This window comes from Rousettus aegyptiacus, unplaced genomic scaffold (assembly GCF_014176215.1).
Source record: "Rousettus aegyptiacus isolate mRouAeg1 unplaced genomic scaffold, mRouAeg1.p scaffold_m13_p_6, whole genome shotgun sequence".
In the NCBI taxonomy this organism is placed as follows: domain Eukaryota; kingdom Metazoa; phylum Chordata; class Mammalia; order Chiroptera; family Pteropodidae; genus Rousettus; species Rousettus aegyptiacus.
The window spans coordinates 106,454,653-106,475,913 of record NW_023416309.1 but is presented as its reverse complement, the minus strand read 5'-3'; the positions used below and the strand labels follow the sequence as shown (position 1 = coordinate 106,475,913).

At 45.3% G+C, this 21,261-nt stretch overlaps 2 protein-coding genes and 1 pseudogene across 9 annotated transcripts in view; 1 reads left to right on the top strand and 2 right to left on the bottom strand.

The window, feature by feature from the left end:
• The window catches only part of ARSG (arylsulfatase G), a 109,813-nt gene that overhangs the window by 70,534 nt on the left and 18,018 nt on the right, over positions 1 to 21,261 (bottom strand). The gene's annotated exons all lie outside the window — the stretch shown is intronic.
• LOC107510292 (monocarboxylate transporter 7) lies at positions 1,222 to 16,395 on the top strand. 4 transcript variants are annotated; one of them, XM_036223780.1, is made up of 7 exons: positions 1,222 to 1,586; positions 6,211 to 6,341; positions 9,437 to 9,675; positions 11,085 to 11,228; positions 11,981 to 12,109; positions 14,095 to 14,910; positions 16,007 to 16,395. In XM_036223780.1, the coding sequence occupies exons 2-7, from the start codon at positions 6,241 to 6,243 to the stop codon at positions 16,255 to 16,257; spliced, it is 1,680 nt and encodes a 559-aa protein (XP_036079673.1). In that variant the 5' UTR covers positions 1,222 to 1,586; positions 6,211 to 6,240; the 3' UTR covers positions 16,258 to 16,395. The 4 variants fall into 4 exon arrangements, with proteins under 4 accessions (XP_036079673.1, XP_036079672.1, XP_036079674.1 ...); XM_036223779.1 differs by lacking the exon at positions 1,222 to 1,586 and adding an exon at positions 2,115 to 2,288; XM_036223781.1 differs by lacking the exon at positions 1,222 to 1,586 and adding an exon at positions 3,068 to 3,095.
• On the bottom strand, positions 5,879 to 5,994 carry LOC118604840 (annotated as a pseudogene).

Below are 21,261 nucleotides of genomic sequence, written 5' to 3'. Positions count from 1 at the left end.
TAATTTTTAAAATCCAGAAACTGAAGTACCAAGACCGCTTGGGGCTCGCTTAGAGTCACTCAGCTGAAAATGTTGGGCTGCAGCACCCCTAGGTTCCTAAGCAAAACTGAATAGAGTGGGTGTTGCGCTATACTAAAATATGACATTGCCATACTGAGTGCACCGACAGGTCCCAATGATCTACAAGGTCCTGAATAGCAAAGATTACACTCGCAGTCAGTCCCATTCCAGCACGAACGGTTTTCATTTTAGTGATTACAATCAGTTTCATTACCTGTGGATTCTTCGGAACATGACTCGAAAAAGAATGGCTTGCCAGGGGGTGTGTAGGAGTCAGCAATTGGACTTCGTGAGCCATAAATAATAAGAACGAAGAGGTACTGAGGGTTTGCCATATGCTGGCCACTGGAATCTTAACTTTACTGACATCATCAATCAAACCTTTCGATTCTGGGAGTACCACCATTGTCCCTCAGTTCACGGATTTGGAAGTTGACGCTCCAAGAAGTTACTCCCACAAGGATGCGAAGCTAATCGGTGTCCCCTGACTGTACGGTTACCGACCCTAACGGAGCACTTTACACCGGCACACCTGCCCCCAGCTCACCCCACGCCTGAGCTTGCTAACAGCACAGAACGGCATTTGACCCAGTAGACACTATCCCAAAATCGTGCGCGAAATCAGGCAGCAGGCAAAGAGGGATTTCGTAATCAAAATTCAGACCGCCCACTCCTCCTGGTGGCGACCCTCCGTGCACACACTCCCCGGACTAGGCTCTCAGGAGTCCGGCATCAGAACCACAGTCTGCGAACCTCCTCCACGAAAGGCGAACGGAGCGGCCGGTGCCGAAGCCCGCAGGCGAATGCGGGGAATGGGGCCTTTGCCTCCGAGCAGGTCCCCCAGGGCCCTGGGGCGCTGAGGTGGAGACCAAGAAGCCGAGCCTGCACCCCGTGGGCTCCGACAAGCCGAGGATCCGACACACTGCTTTGTCCCCAGGACGGTTTCTAACCGAGGTTTCCCATGCATCCTCTGCCTAGGGCACCGTGACCTTGGGGCCGGGGTCTTTGGGATGAAGGGCACGTACTCCCTAAACGTTCGGGTCCCTCTGCTACCGGGGGCTCCCCGCGGGGACGGCAGCCAAGCACCTGTGTGGACTTCGCCGCCCGCCCGGGAGCACGGTGCGCGCGCGCCCCCGGCCGGGGATGCTGACTCAGCCCGGCTGCTCACATCCCTTTCCCTCCACACGGATGCTGCTGATGCAGGAAAGGGGGGAAAGCGGGACACCCGTAGACGCCGGGCCGCCGGCTCCCGGGGCCCACTGCGGCTCTCGCACGGCCCCACCCGGAAGGAGAACTGTGGGGGTGTGCGAGTTGACGAAATTAGGGGAAGTGGGTGCCGGAGGAGGAACTCGGGGACCGCGGCGGCCCGCGAGAGCCTCACATCCGAGCTGGAAGGAACCTGTTCTGCCCGCGCAGCCGCCGCAGCCGCGAGCGCCGCGCGGGACCATTCCCGGCGCCCCTCACCCAACGACACTCAACTCCGCCAGGCGCGGGAGGCAATGGGCGTGCAAGGGAGCTGCTAGAAGGCAGGTGGCCGCGCGCCCCCGACGTGGAGTGCTGGCAGAAAGGGCGCAGACGCCCTCGAACACGCCCGTGCTCCCCGCCTTCTGTGCAGCAAAGCGCCGGGGTCCGGCCGGGCCGGGCGCGCAGAGCCCCGCGGGTGGGGGGGGGACACCGGCGGCGCGCCCAGGACCCCGGGGGCGCTGGCGGGAGTCGCCCAGCGCAGGACTAGGACGCCGTTACCTTCCGTGACCCGCAGCCCGGCTCAGGACGGGCGCGTGCCCAGTGCGGACCGGGTCCACGTGGGCCGGCGCGCGCGCTCCAGACCGGCCCCCTCCTCCGCTGCGCTCGCAGCACATGGTCGGCGGCGGCGCGCCCCCGAGGCCGGCGGAGACCGGCTGCAGCCGGTATAGGATCAGAGAGAAGCAGCGACTCGGGGCCAGGGCGCGGGCAGCAGCACGCACTGCCCGGCCACAGGCAGCCGGGGTGGGGGGCGGGGGGAGGGGGCGGACAGGGCGCCCCAGGCGCCGGAGTAGGTGGGGGTCCGGGGCGGGGCGCTGCGGGCGGGCGCCCGGTGACACCCGCCTGAACCAACTTGCGGTAGGCTCGGGCCCACGCCCTAAGGAGTTAAAGCTTTCTCATGTTACCCAGCGGCTTATAAGGAGGGGAGGCCAAGCCTCCGCCTTATTGGGAGCCTTTTGGGCGTTATTCTCTGCCCTTCTAACTTGGTGAGTTGGTTTTATTATTTTACATGTTTAAAAGTTTGATTGTGGGCTGTGGGTTTTTATTTGAACCTGTGTTAGCTTTTTTTTTTTTCTTTTTTTTTGCCGGCTGGGTGGTGGGAGGCGGGGGACAGCGCTTAACATGTTAACATTTTGGAGAGGTTATTCCGAAAAATGTGCTCTGACACTTGGGAATGCTCAGGGCCACCGGGATGCCGCGCTCTCGCCCGTTTGGCAGCTGAGAGAGTTGAATGATCCTGACCCTGGTACAGTGGGGTCCGGAAAGTACCTTAAAGGCAGGCTTGGCGTTTGAGTGTCCCCCGCCCCGGGTGACGGGGCTCCGAACCGTGGGGCGAGTCGGGGCACCGGGCTCAGCCCCGCCGTGGATTTTCCGCCTGCGCGTCCCAAGCAGCCAAACGTCAGAGGTACCTTCCCCTGGCTCGCGCGCTCACGCAGGGCGGCCACTGAAGCAGCGCGAGGGGAAGTGGGGTTCCTTGTCTCCCCAACCCAACACACACATGGGGCGCCAACGTGCCCCCCCCCACCCCCGCCCCGGGAAAGCAGGCGTTGCTCGGCAGAGCGCGCAGGTCCTACACCTTGCGGGGCAGAGCTGTCAGCGGCTGAAGCCTGGTCCCGCTCAACTTCGAGGTTCCCTGAGCTGCCAACCACAGAGAAGCGCCCCGCTGCCTGCCGAGCAGTTCTGTCTGTAGCGAGGGAGGATGATTCTATAGAGGAAATGGGTTATTTACTTCTCGTTTTTCTTTTTCTTTTTTCTTTTTTTAAAGCTATATCCCCACTCACCCCAGAAGACAGGTGAGAGAGTTGTGCGGTGGCATATAAAATGTCACCCAACACGGGAGACGCCGGACAGGGGACGTTAGTCTTAGAAAAAGCTCTCAGGGCCAACTGGGGAAGAGCGATTACAACTTGTCGGCCAGGAAGCTAGTTTTGTTTGCACTGTTAGACACTCTGTGTCAGCTCTTTCTCCAAAGATATGGTTTCTACCCTGGGAATGAGATTTCTCAGTCATTTTACTGTTTTGCAAATCATAGTAAGATGAGTGTCTTGTTTGCAAAAAGAATACGAAGTGCTTTTGCTGAAATCTCTCAAGTGCTGCATCTCCCCATGTCCCAAGCACCATTCCGAGGCATGTGGGGAGTCAACAATACATCTTGCCCCCCGGGGATACAGAAAAACCTCTCCTCATAATTAAGCGAAGGGTGACCAAGGTGGAGAGTCAGGGTATGTCAATAAACAATGCAGCCAATTGTAAAAGCCCCCCCCTGTCTTAACGAGTACCGCTAACCAAACCTGAGCTTTCCGTCTGTGGTTTCTAGAAAGGGGGCTTTCTCAGTGGAACTCCTGAGGAGAATGCTTCAGTCAATTAGGGACTCAGGTTTCGACATCATGGATCGTTGTATCCAGTGATTCAGAGCTGCGGAGGCAGCCGTCCAGGTTAGGGTTGGGATTTTTTTTTTTTTTTTTTAGAGAATTCAAATGAACATCACACAGAACCATTTTGACACTGGGGCCAGAAACAACTTGTCAAAAGCTGTTATCCAGGCTACGCCTTTTACGAAGAATGGAGGTTTGGCCATGTATTTATTGCCTAGGCTCTGCTTACACCAGCAGCCACCACCATTTCCGGCAACGCTTGCATTTGGAACTTTGAACTGACATCGGACTAACACTCCGATGGTCTATAATAATTGAATCCATTCTTCGTGCCCCAGGTCAAATCTTTCCTCAACAAATGTAATCACATTGAAATTCCCAGGTATAGCCGCTTTAACGAGCCTTGACGGAATACTCGTTTATTCAAGGTTATGACAACCAAATAATCTTAGGAGATAAACCAACTGCCCAGCATATTTTGTTAGCCTCCCTTTGGAAGAACGTTAGAGACCAGATGGCTGCCAAGAAGCCCGGTTCAGAATCATAGTTTTATAGTTGAAAGAACCTTCGGACTGTCATGTCTAGCCCCTGCTTTCACAGATAATGGAGTTAGGGATTAAGTGGTCTCCCCAAAACTGTGCAGCCAGTGAGTGGTAAACAAATTCACAAATAATGCCCAAGGACCTCAAAAAGACAAAAAGGCTTTGCCTCAAAGGACTCAACATGGGTCGAGAAAGATTATATTATAGCTTAGAGCAAGTCAGGGTCAAAGGCTATCACAGAATTATAGAGTCTTAAGAGTAGGAAGGATCCGAGACTGTCGGAATCTGGTTCAACTCTCTTGTTAGCCTGTTGCGGATACTGACCATTCCCAAGCAAAGTGATTCATCCAAGGCCACGGGGTCTCAGCCGGCCTCACTACTTAGATCCCCACATAGTCAACTAACATCCCTTCTCATCAGACGACTTCACATGACCGTAAAACCAAAACCGACAGACATTTCCCTATTCTGCAATCTGTAGAGACTTCTAAGGAACTGAGGTCAAAACGCAAGCCTTAGTTCCATGCTTCCTAGAGGCTGACAGTTTATTAAGCCAGGTGGCCTACTGAATGAATGGGAGAAAGTTAGGGGACCAGTCCAGGACAGCATTTATTCTGCACCCAGGGCCTTCCTCATTTGATAACTTGGAGTTCTAAGGACAAAGCAGTGATTTGCTTTAGGAGCACCCCGACTCACACTTTGTTTAGTAAACTTCTATTGAGCACCTACCACGTGCCCAGTGCTCTCCTAGACACGTGGTCAGGGAAGAGCAGCTGACTACCCCGTATAGGTTCCTGCCCTGTGTGATTGTACATGCAAAATGCGGAAGTCGTCATCCAGTATTTTTAGAAACCAGGTTATTCTATTATTATTCTATACTGTGGTCTTATCTTCAAAGCTCAAGTTAATAGAACACAGGATGCTTTAGGATAATAAAGGCATAAACTTTATAGCAGGAATAGTTCTGGGGAGGGGGGAGGTCATCTTTCTTTATGGTATTCCCAGTAATAAGAAGGTTTCTGTCCCCAAAAAACCTAAGACTGCAGATGACAGTTATATTTGGACCTAGCTTCAGTACAGTAGCACAGAGGTAAAGCAACATTTTAAAAAACACGAAGTAGTCGAAGACCCAGAAGGGGCTCAGAGAGTGAACAGAAGTCGAGCAATGAAAAGGCTGCCATCTTCCATCCAGCTGTCAAAGATCGGATCTCTCCGACGTCCAGCTGCTTTGCACCCCCATTTTCAAGAACCCATCTCGCTTGTTCACTTTGTCCCTAGCTCCCTGGTTTCCTTGGGCCACCGGCTTTGGTGTGAGGACTCAACTGAGTAATGAAATTGAGTGCTGAATACAGAGGTATCCAATGGATGGAGCCTAATCTGTGACTACAGATTTGACTAATGAGGCACTCAGGCCCAGAGAGGTGCGATGACTTTCGCAAGGTCATACAGATAACTGGTGGAAGGGGTCACAGACCTCTTTACACACAGAAGAGAGCTTTTGTTTTTGAAAATAATTGTTTCCTCACAACCTCTATATAAAACACCCCCTCCCTGGTCTTTATTTTTTTTATTTTTATTTTTTACTTTTTAGGTGAGGCAACCCTTGGTTGACCTCACAGAGTGTAAGGACCTTGTCAGCTTCCAATCCCCTATATTTTAGGCCTATAGCACCTGGTCCTCCTAGGTGGTCTCCCATCCAAGTACTAACCAGGCCCAACCCTGCTTAGCTTCCAAGATAAGGCATATGGCTTGTTCAGGGTGGCATGGCTATAGACTCCCTGATCTTTAGATTGCTGTCCTGGGGGCTGATACCACAGGGCCTGGAGGCAGGAAATTTGACTCTGGATTAGTTCTGTCAAGTCCCTTCACCTCTCTGGGGTTCAGGTCCCCCATTTTGCAAAACAAGTAGGATTTTACAAAGAAGAAATGGACAAGATGAGCTCCAAATTCCCTTTCCGCTTTAACATTCTGTAACTCCAACCCCATTCTAGGGCTCCAGGTTGATCCTAATCCCACCCATTATGCACGTGGAAACCACTGATCGTAACAGACAGAGAAAATGGGATGGGCACCCAGCACCGGAGCTGACAAGTTGTCCTGCCACAGAGCCTTCCGATGATGGGTATGTAAACTTGTCTCATACAAAACTAGAATCCAGGCCTAGGCCAACAAAGATTCTCTGTCTTGATCCTGCAGTGGTTTTAGGCTGGAGGGATAATCAGTTTGTCCCTGTGGGGCTTTCATCAATTTTACCCTAGTATGTTATTATTCTGCTTGGTCCTGAGCCCTCTGTTAAGACTCTTAAGATCCATGGATGCCCTTTTGGGTTAGGACGAGTGTGTCAGTGTGGCCTTGGACTTAGCCCCTTAGTCCTGCTCGTCAGAAATGTGCTAAGCACTGGAAGGAGGGGCTGAATGGTTTTATTTTATGTTTTTTTTTTCCACCCCCATCTACCTCCCCCCTCCCCCCCCCCAATGGTTTTAAATGTGATGCATTTCCATCTCAGGTTCTTTATCATTATCATCAAACATTGAAGTCCACGAAAGCAGAAACCATCTCTGTCTTTTCGCCATAGTATTCCCAGTGCCTGGCATAGGCCCTAGCACTGGGAATAAGCATTTTCTAGGGGGGGGGAAGCTGCATGTGAGGTATTAGGGGGCAGTGGACACGCAAGAAATATAAGCTCCAGATATTGTTTTCCATGAGCTTATAATTTAACTGACCACAGACAGACGCATAAAAGTAGTCAGTACCCCATTATTTAATGATACCTGTCACATGAAGAAAACTCCTTAGATTGGGCCATCAGAGGAAGCATCAGTGAAGATGAATTTTGATGGCCCCTGGCCTTAAACATGCCCGCTAAAGAGAGGGCATCCAGCCCTCTAGGAGGAGAAAAGGGCATGGCCACAGGCAAGGTAGTTTGAGCCCGGAGAGCAAGGAGGAGTCCATTTCGGCCTTGGCAGGCAAGGCAAGTCTTAGAACAGGAAGAAAGAAGGCTACAAAGACAGCTCGAGGCTCACTTATGAAGGACATGGGAAGTCAGGTCAATCAGTTGGTTTTACTTTACCCTCAGAAAAAGAAAAGCCATTGCAGAGCTCTGAGCAAAACAAACAAACAAACAGACAAACAAACAAAAAAACAATGTCATGACAAGGCGGCATTTCAGAAAGATTAATCGTACTGGACACGAGGAATCAGTTGAGACTTGTAAGGAGTCATGGCTTCCCAAGGAAAAGCTCAAACTGCTGGCCTGGGAGGGGAATGAGGTGGAAGGGTGAGGGCGGAGGACTTGGGCTGTAGGCTCCCTCCCCGGGGATGAACACTGTTCTAAAGCCAACTCGGGCAAGTTAGGCCCGTCTGTCTTTCTGTCTGTCTGTCTCTCTGTATGTATGTACATTTGTATGTTTATATGTAGGTATTTTGTTTTCTAAATCTCAAATCTAATAACTCTGTCACTCCTGCTCCAGCTGCCTATCTCTAAGTAAATTCTAAAGATCTGTGGAGTGGTGTTGTGAAAACCTCATTTGCTGGAAGGCTCTGGGTTCCCATCTTAAGTCAGGTGCTTTCTGAGTTGGGTAACATGACTAACGACTTCTCTGTAGCTGCTCAGCTTATATCATGAGCTGTTTACTCCCTTCCCATCTTCCCGTTCGCTCTCGCAAATGACACGTTGACACACATTGAACAGCAAAGGCCTTTGCTGCTGAGATCTTAAGCTTCTTAAAGCATCTAAGTCCCTGTTTTTACTTAACCAAATACTTAACAGCAATAGGGTAAAAAATAAACATATTATTCTTTCAAAGGACTAGGCTACTGTGGTGCTGATATAATCAGTAGGATGAATGATATTACTTTGGGTCAGATTTGCTTCTTTTCAAGACTTATAAATTCAGAATATGAGATCCTGATACCAGAAATTGGCAAGTCTACTTGATAAATGAGGCTGCGCCCTGTTCATTTCCAATTGCCTTTATTATCAATAAAACCTGCCTTAGTACTTGAATAGAACTCAAACGGCCAAAACACACAGAAAACCTGAAATTTCACCTGTATACAACTGTAATTGTAGAGACTATTAAACTCATGGTGGATTGCCATTAAGACCTTAAGACCATGGACTATTAGCACCTATAATACTGTGCTAATTTTCAGTTGGACTAAAACCACACATCACTGTTTCAAAAGCATATGTAACTGCAGAGCCTTTGAAAACAACAGTTCACGTACTAGAGCCCAATGCAGAAGACTTAAACCACCCTCCCTCCATGTTAAATGTGGTGTTTCCTCTTCCTTGGTTGTGTAATGGTACAGATCTGCTTGTTCTGATGTTTGTCACAGTTTGAATGGAAAGCTTAGTGAGGTCAGGGGTAATGTGGTTAAGTTAACTGGCTGCCCAGACCCCACAGTCAGTGGTGCCTTATTTGGGCACTGCCTTCTCCTCGTAGTCCTTGTGCGCATGGAAATTCAGCTGCGAACACAGCAGCTGGTCATCAGCTTTGAGAACTTACTCATGCCAAACAAACTCCTAGAAGACAATTCCCACAGTCGGGTTTGTGGTCGTCTTCTGTCCACGTAGGTACATCCACAAAGGACACCAGATCATAATCAGAATGTTGCTGACTAAGTGGAAAACGGGATCAGGGAGAGGCGTCTGGATGATCTGATGGCCAGAGGCACGAGAGGCACAGGGCGTCTCAAGCGTCCGCTCCCTGAAAGGGGGCAGGATGCTGCCGACGTTCCTCTCGTAGCCCACCTTTTTCTAGGTTTCATTTCTGATCCGCATTCCTTTGCTCACTTCCATCTTCCTTGACCGAGCTTCTCTTCGAGTTCAAAGTCCTCACTGATGCTTGGTCTGTTGGCCATTTTTTGTCCTTCATACTGCGTCTAAGTATCTGGCCCGATGCCTGATGTTTTCTTCTTTATTTCCCCATTTAACTGTCACAGTTTGGGTGTCTTAATTTCAAATTCTTTGGAGGCTCTATGTACAATATGACTATATATACACATACACACAAATACCAATTTATACACACACACACACACACACACACACACTAAATACATTATCCAAAGACTTTATATGGACTGAGCATAATTTATATATTCCTCAACCCAAGAAATGTAAGTATGTCTTACATGATGTTCACTAAAGGTATCAGAATCATAAACCCTCATGATATTGGTGGTCTGAGTTTTTTTAACTTTTTCTTTCAGATTAAGAATGACCGAAAAGAAATCACAGCTTTGTTCCAGGGCCAATGTTTATACTCAAGTGCCTGACGGAGGATGGGGCTGGGCAGTAGCTGTGTCTTTTTTCTTCGTGGAAGTCTTCACCTTTGGTGTGATCAAGTCCTTCGGTGTCTTCTTTAATGACTTAATGGACAGTTTTGATGAATCTAATAGCAGGATCTCATGGATAGTGTCAATATGTGTGTTCATATTAGCATTTACAGGTTAGTACAGCATTCAGCTTAAACGTAATATAAGCGTACGCCTCTTTTAACTTGCCTAACTATGGAATGGATGGTACGCATTGTGTATGCAACGCATTTCCTCTGTGACCTCTGGGTTCTTTCTAGCCTCAAATCATATGGTTTTCAGGGGTTGAGGATCTCAAGAGGAAAGAAAATAAAAGCATATCTGCCCGCTTTGACTGCCTTTGATTTAAAATGTATATACTAAACACCTCCTATATGCACATTCTTAGGATGTTGAGGACTGCAGTATCTCCTAGTTCTGTGGGGGACGTAGTCATTTCCTAACATCAGAAGGACTTGGCATACTCGGCCCTGGTGTTACGAAAACATGCTTAGGTTGGAAACACGAAAATGTGGCCACATGAAAGATAGAAGCCATGCAAACTGTGATTCATCAGCCAACTGATTTTTCTGTCCCATCACTATGCTCCATTTGGTGTGCATAACTGAGAATTCGCTAGATTGTATACCAGTTTTTGAAAGTCAAATGGCACAAAACGAGAATTTGACCCTGAATGGGATTTTAAAAAGGAATGCAAAGAAGTGAGTATAGAAAAAAATCTTTTACACAATCATAGGAAAGCCCATTCTCATCACAGAGTGACATAAATTAAATGCATATCTAATTTTCTAGGTGCTATGGTGAGTCAAAACCTTTTAAAAGTATAGATATGAGTTTTACAGAATTACGCAATTACTTTGGCTTTCTCATTATGGAGCCCGAAGAATATATTTAAACAAGTACTAAAATACAGCTGACCACTAAACAATGTGGGGGTTAAGGGTGCCAACCCAACAATGCAGTCAAAAATCCATGTATTCATTTTGACTCCCCCAAAACTTAGCTGCAATGTCATCCCTTGGTATTCATGGGAGATTGGTTCCAGGACACCAACAGATACAAAATCCATGGATGTTCAGGTCCCTTATATAAAATGGCATAGATCAATGCTCACAGCCAGCCCTCCACATCCATGGGCTCCCAACCAAGAATCGAAAATTCAGTTTTCCATCTGTGGATGCTTGAATCTCCAGATGCAAAACCTGAGGATAAGGAGGACCGACTGTATCTGTATTTTAAAACATTTGCAAATAAGTGGACCTGCCAAGTTCAAGTTCAAACCTGTGTTGTTCAAGAGTAAACTGTAATTTCTGACTGACTTAAGTAATCACTGCATAAAATTGTACTATGTAGTATATATCGTCCAGTGTACGTATAGTGTACATAAGTCTTGTACGTGTTCAAGACTTACAAGAAGGAATCTTATTAAAGCTAATTCTTATGAGTTGTGTATTATCCATCATCTTTCGACGTTAAAGAACGAGTCTTGTGAACACTTACACCTCCAGGACTTAAAATGTCACGTTCTGCTCTTTTAATGCAGCTCCGCTCTCCACTGTCCTGACCAACTGTTTTGGACACCGCCTGGTGGTGATGGCGGGAGGACTGCTCGTGAGCACCGGAACGGTGGTGGCCTCCTTTGCTCGTGAGGTTACTCACATGTACATCGCAATCGGCATCGTCTCCGGTAAGTGTTTCTCCTGGGCTCAAAGATTCTCCAGATACTAATTAGAAGTTAAAATTTACAGTGTCCTGAAGCAGTGCTTTTAAAGTGGGCTGTGTGGACTCCAGGGGATATTGGAATCTGTTCTCAATGCCCAAAATTTCGTATCTGATTTTAATACCAATGAGGGAAACAAACTTTTCTTTCATGATAATTAGCTTCCAAAATGCATCATCTTCACAAAGACCTGAATTTTTAAGCCAGTATTCCCCAAATCTGGGTCCAAGGATCCTGAGCAATAGGGTGTGCTGTGTACTGGACTTAATCTTAGAGGTCTGAGAAAACTGTTTCTCCTTTTAAAGGAATTCATACATCACTGACAGACTGTGTGTATATTAACTTTGCACACTTTAAAATTTTTCATATATTTCTGTACATATCAAACTTATTTATTTCCACAGGGAAGTTTTATATATAAAAACTATATGCAACTCTAGTCTGTCCACTGTCAATTACATACATTTGAAAAAAATACAAAAAGCAGGAAAAAAACAGACGGCAGTTTTTACACTCCTAGCATCCCAAAACAGTGGTTCAGCCTCTCCAGACCACAAACGAAGCCCATTTTTCTTTGCTACAGCATCTTTTCCCAGAATGAATTCCTGGGCTCCCAGCCTTATCGTTTAAGAAATAAACACACAACTCCCAGATCTCTGCATGCATCTTTCTGATATCGGTCAGTGTGTGGTTCTCACTGTTCTCTTTGACTTTCACAGGTTTGGGATACTGCTTTAGTTTTCTCCCAACGGTCACCATTTTGTCTCAGTACTTTGACAAAAGGCGCTCTGTGGTCACTGCAGTAGCTTCCACGGGAGAATGTTTTGCCATGTTTGCTTTTGCACCAGGTAGGTGGACCATAGCACTCTACGCACTAATGTGAAACTGGAAAAGCCACTCATAGTCTTGCTGCACTAACTCGCCCACAGTCGGCTACTGGATGACTGTGGCTGTGTGCAGTGGATACACTGGGTGTTTCCTTCTTTTCTCCAGCATATTTTGAGTCCAGCCTCCCTAACCCCCATGTTAGAAATTCAGATATTTTATTCTGAGTCTCAGGTGACACAAATAGGAAGATACATGGCACGTATTCAGTGTAAAGCTTGAAACGGCCATTCCTAAACAAATAATGTGACGATTTGGGATTTTGCATACTATCATTTCTCTCCTTTGTCAGAAAAGCCACATTCGATGTGCATTTCAATTGTGCTCATGAAGTCGATGCCATTATGCCCTCCTGTGTGTGAGTCATCTCACAGTAAATTTTTATCTCTAGTTTAATTCTCTAACTTAAGGATAATTTGTGAGTTACACAACAAGTAGACAGATATCCTTGGAGACGGTTTCACTTCTTACTCTGCCGTTTTCGATGAATGTGGCAGTGGATTATACTTTGTTCAAAGGAGATACATGTAGAAGTATTTAGGCGTTACATGTCATAATATCTGAAGTTTTTCTGACAGTTTAGAAAAATGTATTGGTGCATATAAACATAAAGATAGAGCAGAGAGACAGGGGAAATGTTAATTGTTGAATTTAGGTGAAATACAGGCATGCATTTGGAGTCATTTTCAGTTTTCTGTTGGTTTCCAATTTTTCAGAACCAAATGTTACGGGGAGAATCAGTGGTCTGAGTGCCTAAAGGTTAGAAAATGCATCTTGATCAGTTGGATCCCTACAACTAGGCATATCTCTGGCACCTAAAAGGACTCAAGAAATATTAGAGAGAAAAAAAAAATATTGCCAGATGAGTGTACAGCACTCTGCAATATTTTGCAACTCTAGCTTTTCCGTATTAATGGGGGCGGGGGGGGGGGGACAAGAGGTGTGAGCAAAGTGTATGCTATAAAAGCAAGTGGACCCCTCCACACCCGTCAGGAATGTGGGGCTGTCTCGTGAAGCCTATCTTCTGGGTAACCAAGTTACCATGTCTCTCATACCTGACTGTCAGTGCTCAAGGAATTAGAATATAGTAAAATCAAGTTCTATGCAACATCGTTTCACCTTTTAGGATGATTGTGAAGATACTTTCAGATCTGTGGGGTCTCCATTAGCCTTTTCTCACTATGGAGCATTATGGCCACGTTCTGGTGTCCCGGTCATCACTCCAGGCTGCCTCTGGTCCGCAGCCTAGAAGCCAAGCGACTGGCAGGGAGGACGATGATTCGGGTGGTTAAGGACATTCCACAAAGTAGAACCTGGAGAACTGGATCATTTCATTCTGGGATAATCACTGAACCTTTGAGTCTTGGTCATTTGTACTTAACCCATTACTACTAAAGACGGAATGTATAATGCTCTCCCTCAGGTTGAGAATCCCATTTTTAAAAGGCCAGCTAGTAAATATTTTAGGCTTCATGGACTGTATGTCTGTCGCAACTGCTCAGAAGGTGGTTCAGCACAGAAGCAGCTGTAGATACCTAAGTGAATGCATGTGGTTCTGTTCTAGTCCAGCTTTATTATCAAAAACAGGCAGTGGATTGGATTTGGCCTGCAGGCTGCCGTTTGCCAAACCTTGAAGTAGGTCAAAATTGATGTCACTTCTCGTGCCTCTACCTGGAGAAATGAACCCTCCAGAGGTCTTTTGGAGACCTGGGATGAAAATGTTTGTTTTGTATATAAGCATCAGTATGTACATTTTCTCCTTATTTCTCCCACAAGCACCAAAACCTAGAATAAAGGATACTATAGGGTGACTGCATTCACACTGATGAGTAAATTTTTTAAAAAATTAGTACTAAATAAGTCCCCAGTTCTACCCAATATTTTCTCCTGGGTCTCGTATCCATTTCTGATCTTAAGTTTAATGTCTTCTTCTCCTCTCGTATCCAAGCATTCACAGCCCTCAAGGAGAACATTGGCTGGAGGAACAGTCTCCTCCTCGTGGGCCTGCTACAGTTAAACATCGTCATCTGTGGGGCATTGCTAAGACCAATTATAATCAAAGGACCCGGGTCTCCAAAAATAACTAGACAGGAAAGTCCGAAAGAAGTGCAGTATATACTTGAAAATGAGAAAACACGAACCTCGATAGACTCCATTGACTCAGGAGTAGAACTAACTACCTCACCTAAAAATGTGCCTAGTCAGGGTAACGTGGAACTGGAGCCGAAGGCCGACGTGCAGCAACAGGTCCTGGGGACCAGCTCCAAGCAAAAGGATGGGAAAGTCCCATTACTGGACTTCTCGATCTTGAAAGAGAAAAGCTTCATTTGTTATGCACTATTTGGTCTCTTTGCAACGTTGGGATTCTTTGCACCTTCCTTATACATCATTCCCTTGGGCGTCAGTCTGGGCATTGAAGAGGACCAAGCTGCTTTTTTATTATCTACAATGGCAATTGCTGAAGTTTTTGGAAGAATTGGAGCTGGTTTCGTCTTCAACAGACAGCCCATTCGTAAGGTCTACATCGCGCTCATCTGCGTTATATTACTGACTGTGTCCCTGTTTGCCTTTACTTTTGCTACTGAATTCTGGGGTCTAATGTCCTGTAGCATATTTTTCGGTGTTATGCTTGGAAGTGTATGTGGTACCCACATTCCACTGCTTGCGGAAGATGATGTTGTGGGAATTGAGAAGATGTCCTCTGCTGCTGGAGTCTACATCTTCATTCAGAGCATAGCATGCCTGGCTGGACCGCCCCTTGCAGGTAACTTAAATACACAAAATCTTGTCTATTACACTCTCCACATCCCCTTTTTAAATTTAAAGTTGGACACGTGGAACATCTGTAGCATTTCTGGACCTGAACCATATCAGTTAAGATGACACCATTTAGGGCAAGAATATTAAGGAAGACTGGGGATAGCTTTGCAGGATGTAAATGGAGATCCTATTATCAAGCAGGCGTTGTAATTGAGATTATATAATCTATAATGTTTACTATTCCCTTATTAATAGTGCTAGCTTCCTGTTCGAGTCAATAAAAATATTTATTGATTTTCACACTTCCATAGGATTACAGAACTGGCAGAATTATAGATAACCCGAAGAGCTCTCTTAATTTAAATATGAGGAAATCAGAAGTCAAAGAATGTAAGCCGGTGCTCATATGAGCGATCGGTGACTAGTCAGAATAGAACCTGTGTCTGCAGTCCAAGCTGCCCAGGCTTTTGCTACCATCTGGCCTTGTAAGCGCTAGAGAGGGACCCATGGATTAATGACGTCATTACCCTCTGACTTTGGAACTACAGAACTCGGGGACTTCTGTAAGTCACCTTCCCTTCTTAGGAAGGGTATTAGAGAACTGAGCACAGAGCAGCACTCTGTGTTTCCTCAGTTGATGATTACAGATTATTTCCTTGTAGCAAGGGCCTGGGTGTGTTTCATATCTTAGACCTGAAACAGGGCCCTAAAGTTACTGTGACTAGAAATCTTACCCCATGTGAAAAGACATCTGAAATGGACTTGAGTGAAAATAATAGAGCTCTTTCTTCTCTTAAAAATATTACCCTTTGAAAGAAGCATGCACCTAACTGTCCCCTGATTTACAGTCTCTCCTAGGACAGATTAGCCCATGAAGACATTTTAGTGACCATTTTCTCAGGTGCTAGCTGTATGTTGTACGCCCGACTTATCTCTTCTCCCCGGTCTAGGAAGGATTCCGAGCTTCAACACTCTTTTTTCTTTAGAGAAACGAGATAAGACAAAGAAGACAAAGAAACTGAGAAGCTTCTGAGTTTGAGGGGCGCCTGGGTGAGAAGGGTGTGTGTCCACGCTGCTAACATGTGCATGCTTTCTCCCAGGGCTTCTGGTGGACCACAGTAAGATATACAGCAGAGCCTTCTACTCCTGCGCAGCTGGTATGTCTTTGGCCGCACTGTGCCTCGCGCTTGTGAGACCGTGTAAAAAGGGACTGTGCCAGCATCATCATGCAGGCGAAGCAAAGGCAGAGAGTTACCGTGAGAGAGCTTTACAAGACATACCGGAAGACTTTCTTGAAATGGATCTTGGGAAAAATGAGCATAAAGTTCCTGTGGTATTGGAGCCAGTATGACAGGCTTTCGTGGAACATCTGCCACTCTGTTCCCTGGTTTGCTGGGGGAAGGTGGGGGACAAGGGACATAGTGGTCTAGAGGGGCTAACTACTCTACCCACTTTGAAAAAGACATTTTAAAGGGAATGCATATGTGAACACTGCTACCATCTTTTTATTTACTTTTAAGTTTTCTTTTGCTTTTTCTTTTTTTTTTAAAGCCAAAAAAACCACTATTCCATACGTAAATCTGGCTGTATTCAAAGATACATAGAAGGACTGTGGTTCGCATTCCAATTTTAAAACAGTTATGTGAACTGGCAAAGTGGTTTTAAGAGCGCTCACATGTGGTAACCTACTACCTTGTAAAGCAAACTCTAGCCCAGGTCATTGAAATATAATTGACCATTCAAAAAAAAAATCTTAAATCACTTTTGAAATTTCTCATTTTCAGAAGTAAGTTTAAATTTTCAAAACCCTTTGAATAATATGAGGTTTCCATTATAAAATCATAGCCTCTTGATTTTCCAAGTGTTCAATGGAAATGAATTCTATTTTAAGACCAAACATTTTGCTATAAGTGGAAATTTACATATATATATATACATATATATATATATATATATATAAAACTTGAAACTCAAGAATGTGAAGATTCCAAATCCTTTTTATGGCCAGTCATTACCAGAACATTTCATACAGAATATACAGAAGGCATTCAAAAATGTTTTTCCTGTTGCTTTTAATTATTCAAAAAGATGTGATTGTAGTGTCTTTAATTTAAACCACTATTTATTATTAAGTTATTCTTGGAATATTAGTGTAATCAAAAAAAATATAATCTTGGACATAAGCAGCATTTTTACCTCCTTTCTGCAACCCTTAAATGCCTGCCTCAAAGAATACTTCTTGTAAAGTTCCTCTTATACAAGGCCAAGTTGTAATGATTCTTCAGTCTGATTAAAGACAACATGTGCTACTTACAGGGGAAAAAATAATGAAGAGAAAATTGCCTTAGCATTTTAAAATAATTTGATTTCTCCCCTAAGAATACTTGAAGATCTTCTTTGATCAGAATTATATTTCGTTGAACTGTTGAGCATTTCTGCATTTCACATGGGCAGCAGGACTTTCATTTTACCATCACGAGTTACAAGTTACAATTTACATCCTAAATAAACTTCGACTGCTCTAAGTTGCCAGAGATTTCAGGTTAACCGTCATTGTTGTCTGGAGTTACACTACATACATAGTATTTCTCATTTTAGCAATTTTCTGTAAAGAGGGCAAGTGTGGGGATCACAGGTGGCTACTTCTACATAGTGAATCTCACTCCCCAGATGATGGTCAATGCTCACTGCTCCGGCCTTATTCCTCTTTACCGTTTGTTAATTTATGACAACTCAGGGGGAAACAATATAGCAAGCCTCGTTTGGTTAAAGGCACACAAAGCTTGAATATTTCTCTGCACTGAAAGGAAAGTGGCATAGTTCAACACCACCTGCTGTATTCTGTATAGCATTTCATCAGCCATAGAAACAGGACAATCTGTAAACCTTTGGGGAGGGTGGGACAGGAAATGCCAGTGTGCATCGAAAAAAGACACACCTAAAACAAGGTGGATGTAGCAGATCTCTGTCACTGCTTGAGAAGGACTTTGAGCTTGTGGCAGCTTTGCAGACTTAATGACTTCAGCACTTTACAAAACTTTTACTATGAATGTTCAATACACTTTAATTTATAGCTGATTTCTGAGCGATCTGCTTGCTCTATGTCCATTCTGTTAACTGCATGGAAACAATGTATGCCAATTTCAGTATGTCAATAATCAAGGTTTTAAATGTTTGCAAGAACATTGAAACAGGATTGCTGAGTTGTTCTGTACTAGGGACATTCTGGTACTTCTAGATTTGCAATAAATGTATAGCTTTTTTATTTAAATAGACTGCTTGGTCTTTTTATGGACACATCAGCATTCATTATTTGACCCCATCGAAGTCACATTCTATGATCACCACTGTTTAGGCTACATGAGCTAGAAGCAGAAACGGGGTCTCAAAATTCCTTTACAATATGTGTTTGTTATTAGCAGCTGGAAGACCTCTCAACCCATATTCATTTCTCTGAAACTACTGAGAAATGGAAGTTTGGTTCCTGCTTGGTCTTTAACTTTTTTATCTCTTCTATGGACAGATAAACATTTCCAGGAACTATTTTTTGAACTTAATCATTTCACCAATGAAAAACATATGAAAGAAATGCTGTCACAGTAGCCATAGAGTAATAGCTAAGCCTATCAAAAGGAATAAATGAAAACAGTTCAGACTGTCTATATTCAGCCACAGACTAGTCCTAAGAAATGTTCTACACTCTAAGTAAGAGCACAGACTCCACGCCAGGACTGGGAAAACTTCCTGTAAAGGTCCAGGTAGTAAATATTTAAGGCTCTGCAGGCCACGTGGGCTCAACTCTGCTGTCGTAGCAAAAAAGCAGCCATAGACAAGGTGTAAAGAAATGATCCTGGCTGGTTCAATAAATGTTGATTTATGGCCACTGAAATCTGAATTTCATAAAATTTTCACACATCATGAGAAATGATTATTCTCAACCACGTAAAACTGTGAAAACTATTACTAGGTTGCAGGCAATGAAGGAAAACGAGGCGACGGACTGGGCGTGGCCCGCGCGCTGCAGCCTCTGGCCCCTGCTCTGCGTGTCTGTGGGACCAGAATGGCACAACCCTAAGCTAAACAGTCCTGAGTAGCAAGAAGGAGCATCGTGGTCAAAGTGATTCTTGGGTCACAGGTGCCAAAGACAGGAAAGATCAAACAGCTGAGAGCACGTTCGCTACCAGTTGTCATTTCCTGTGACGAAAGAGAGTCTTCTTTAACCTAATGACTGACGATGTTTGAGTATAAATGCAGACAGTTTCCCTCCCAAAACATAAATCTCCTCCAGTTCCAAAAATGAATTAAAATATGTGCTCTTTAAGACAAATGCAACCTTCCCTGATACGATGTTTCCAAAACATCAAACAAAGTTATCCATCATATACTCCAATGGTGTATAATGTAGCCCTTGTGCATCTATTTGCCTTTCCTTTAGCTTAAGGCATGATGATGAGATAGAGAAAGGATTCTAAATCATGGTTCTCACGGCCCGGATTACCCCTGAAGTCAGCAACAGGTATTTATTACATTTAAATTTCAGTACTCCCTCTCGAACATTCTAAAGCTCAGGAAGAAACTACAAGTCCTTATTTTTAGAAGTTTCCAGATATAGGGCTCTCTAATAGGGATCTAGAATTTGAAGCCATAGCCTTTCAATTTTTAAGTGGTTATAAACATTACTTTCCGTGACCAATTTCAAGACAATTCAGGCATGTTACATGTTACAAGGTCACTCCCATAACTATACAGGGCCTTGAGAAAAGAGACCCGGTCTGTCCTTGTCTTCAGATTTGTTTGTGATATAGAGGCTAATAATATAAGCGAGGGCCACAAGCTCCAGCAGGTGTGCCGGCCACTGCCTTATAGGTAAGGAGCATAGCGGCCCCTGGTGTCTGTTTCTGTAATGACTCCATCCGCCTGCAGAACAAGAAAAGTGACAAGTACAGGAACTTGCAACTTCTCTTTTCAGGTGAAAAAACAAAAAAAAACCCTCTCACATCCAAATCAAAATTACATCATTGACTATGGATCTCCTAAGAGGAAATTACACAGCAAAATGGATATCCCAGAACTCTTTACCTATAAAGGTTTGTTAAATAGAGCCCACCAGAGATTGTTGTTTTCACCAAAGATTATCGAGACAAAATACAAACTGTGGCCATGTAGTTATATTATTTATGTACCTTTCCAGCAACTCATGAAATGAACACGCACACAAACTATCCTAGCGACTTATGCCCCTAGAATTTGGCCAAAACCTTAAGAACCTTCTCTACACTGACGGCCTTCGTTCTACATCCAGACTTTTCCACCAAGCTCTGGACTTCTACAGGCCCTCGTGACAGCAGACTGCCAACTAGGCATTTCCAACTTCAGGAGCCCTCGGCAGAACTCTTGGTCCTCCTCTCCAAACCTGCTCCTCCACAAATCCTTATGGACGCTACTTCCTAAATGTATCCAGAACCTGACCGCTTTTGCCAAACTACCAGCACCCTGATCCGAACCAAAATCCTCTGAACCGGATTACTGTAATAATCTCCTATCTGCTCGGCTGCTCCCACTCTTGCTACTCAGCCACGCCCCGCACCCTGGCCTTCGTCCTCCGTGCAGAAGCCTTACGATCTCCTTTCAAGGCCCAAGTCGGACACGGTCACGTTCAAACCTAGTCCTTAGCGATGGGCTCCTCACGGAAGGCCTGGCGCTGTCACTCTCCCCTGCGCGCGCTGCTCCCACTGCGCTGGCCTCCTCGTCGCGCTTTGAAATCACGAGCCTCAGGCCTTGGCATCTGTCCTTCCTTCTGCCTGGCACGCCCGTCCCTTCCTGTGGACGTGTTGTTGTGACACTTCACTTTGGTCCCCTCCAATGTCACCCCTGAGGAAGCGTTCTTGACTATCCTATCCAAAATGGCACTTGTTTCGATCCCTTCACTCTGACCCTGTTAGCAAAGGACCTATCTACTATTTATTATCTGTCTCCCACTGGTATATCAGGGTGGGAGTATGTTGTTCCTGCTACATTCCCAAGGTTTAGAGCAGAGCCTGGCACATGGTAGGTGATGCTCCAAAACACTGTTGAATGAATAAATGAATGGGTTCTTCCTTTTACACTGAGTGTTTCAAGAGAAAAACATTGGTATCTATTCACGATTATAACTCAAGAGCATCTGGTGCTGCTGTGAAGCTTCTGGACTGCCGTAGCGGTTCCCAAAAGCATGGTGCTCAGAGCCTACTGGTCCAGCATCAGAGATGGGTCTCAAAGGGCCCAGTGATGATGTCCTCTCTACGGGAGTCAGTTGTGAGAAAGAAACTAAGCAGTGGGAAGAAATGACCACGAGGGTGGATATGCTAATGAAGGC

What these genes read in the sequence shown, in the direction of transcription:
- LOC107510292 (XM_036223780.1), top strand. Translation starts at nt 6,241, where the DNA reads ATGCACGTGGAAACCACTGATCGTAACAGACAGAGAAAATGGGATGGG. An exon ending in CATGTTTGCTTTTGCACCAG is followed by an intron (nt 12,110 to 14,094) that starts GTAGGTGGACCA and finishes CTCGTATCCAAG; the next exon opens with CATTCACAGCCCTCAAGGAG. An exon ending in GGCTGGACCGCCCCTTGCAG is followed by an intron (nt 14,911 to 16,006) that starts GTAACTTAAATA and finishes GCTTTCTCCCAG; the next exon opens with GGCTTCTGGTGGACCACAGT.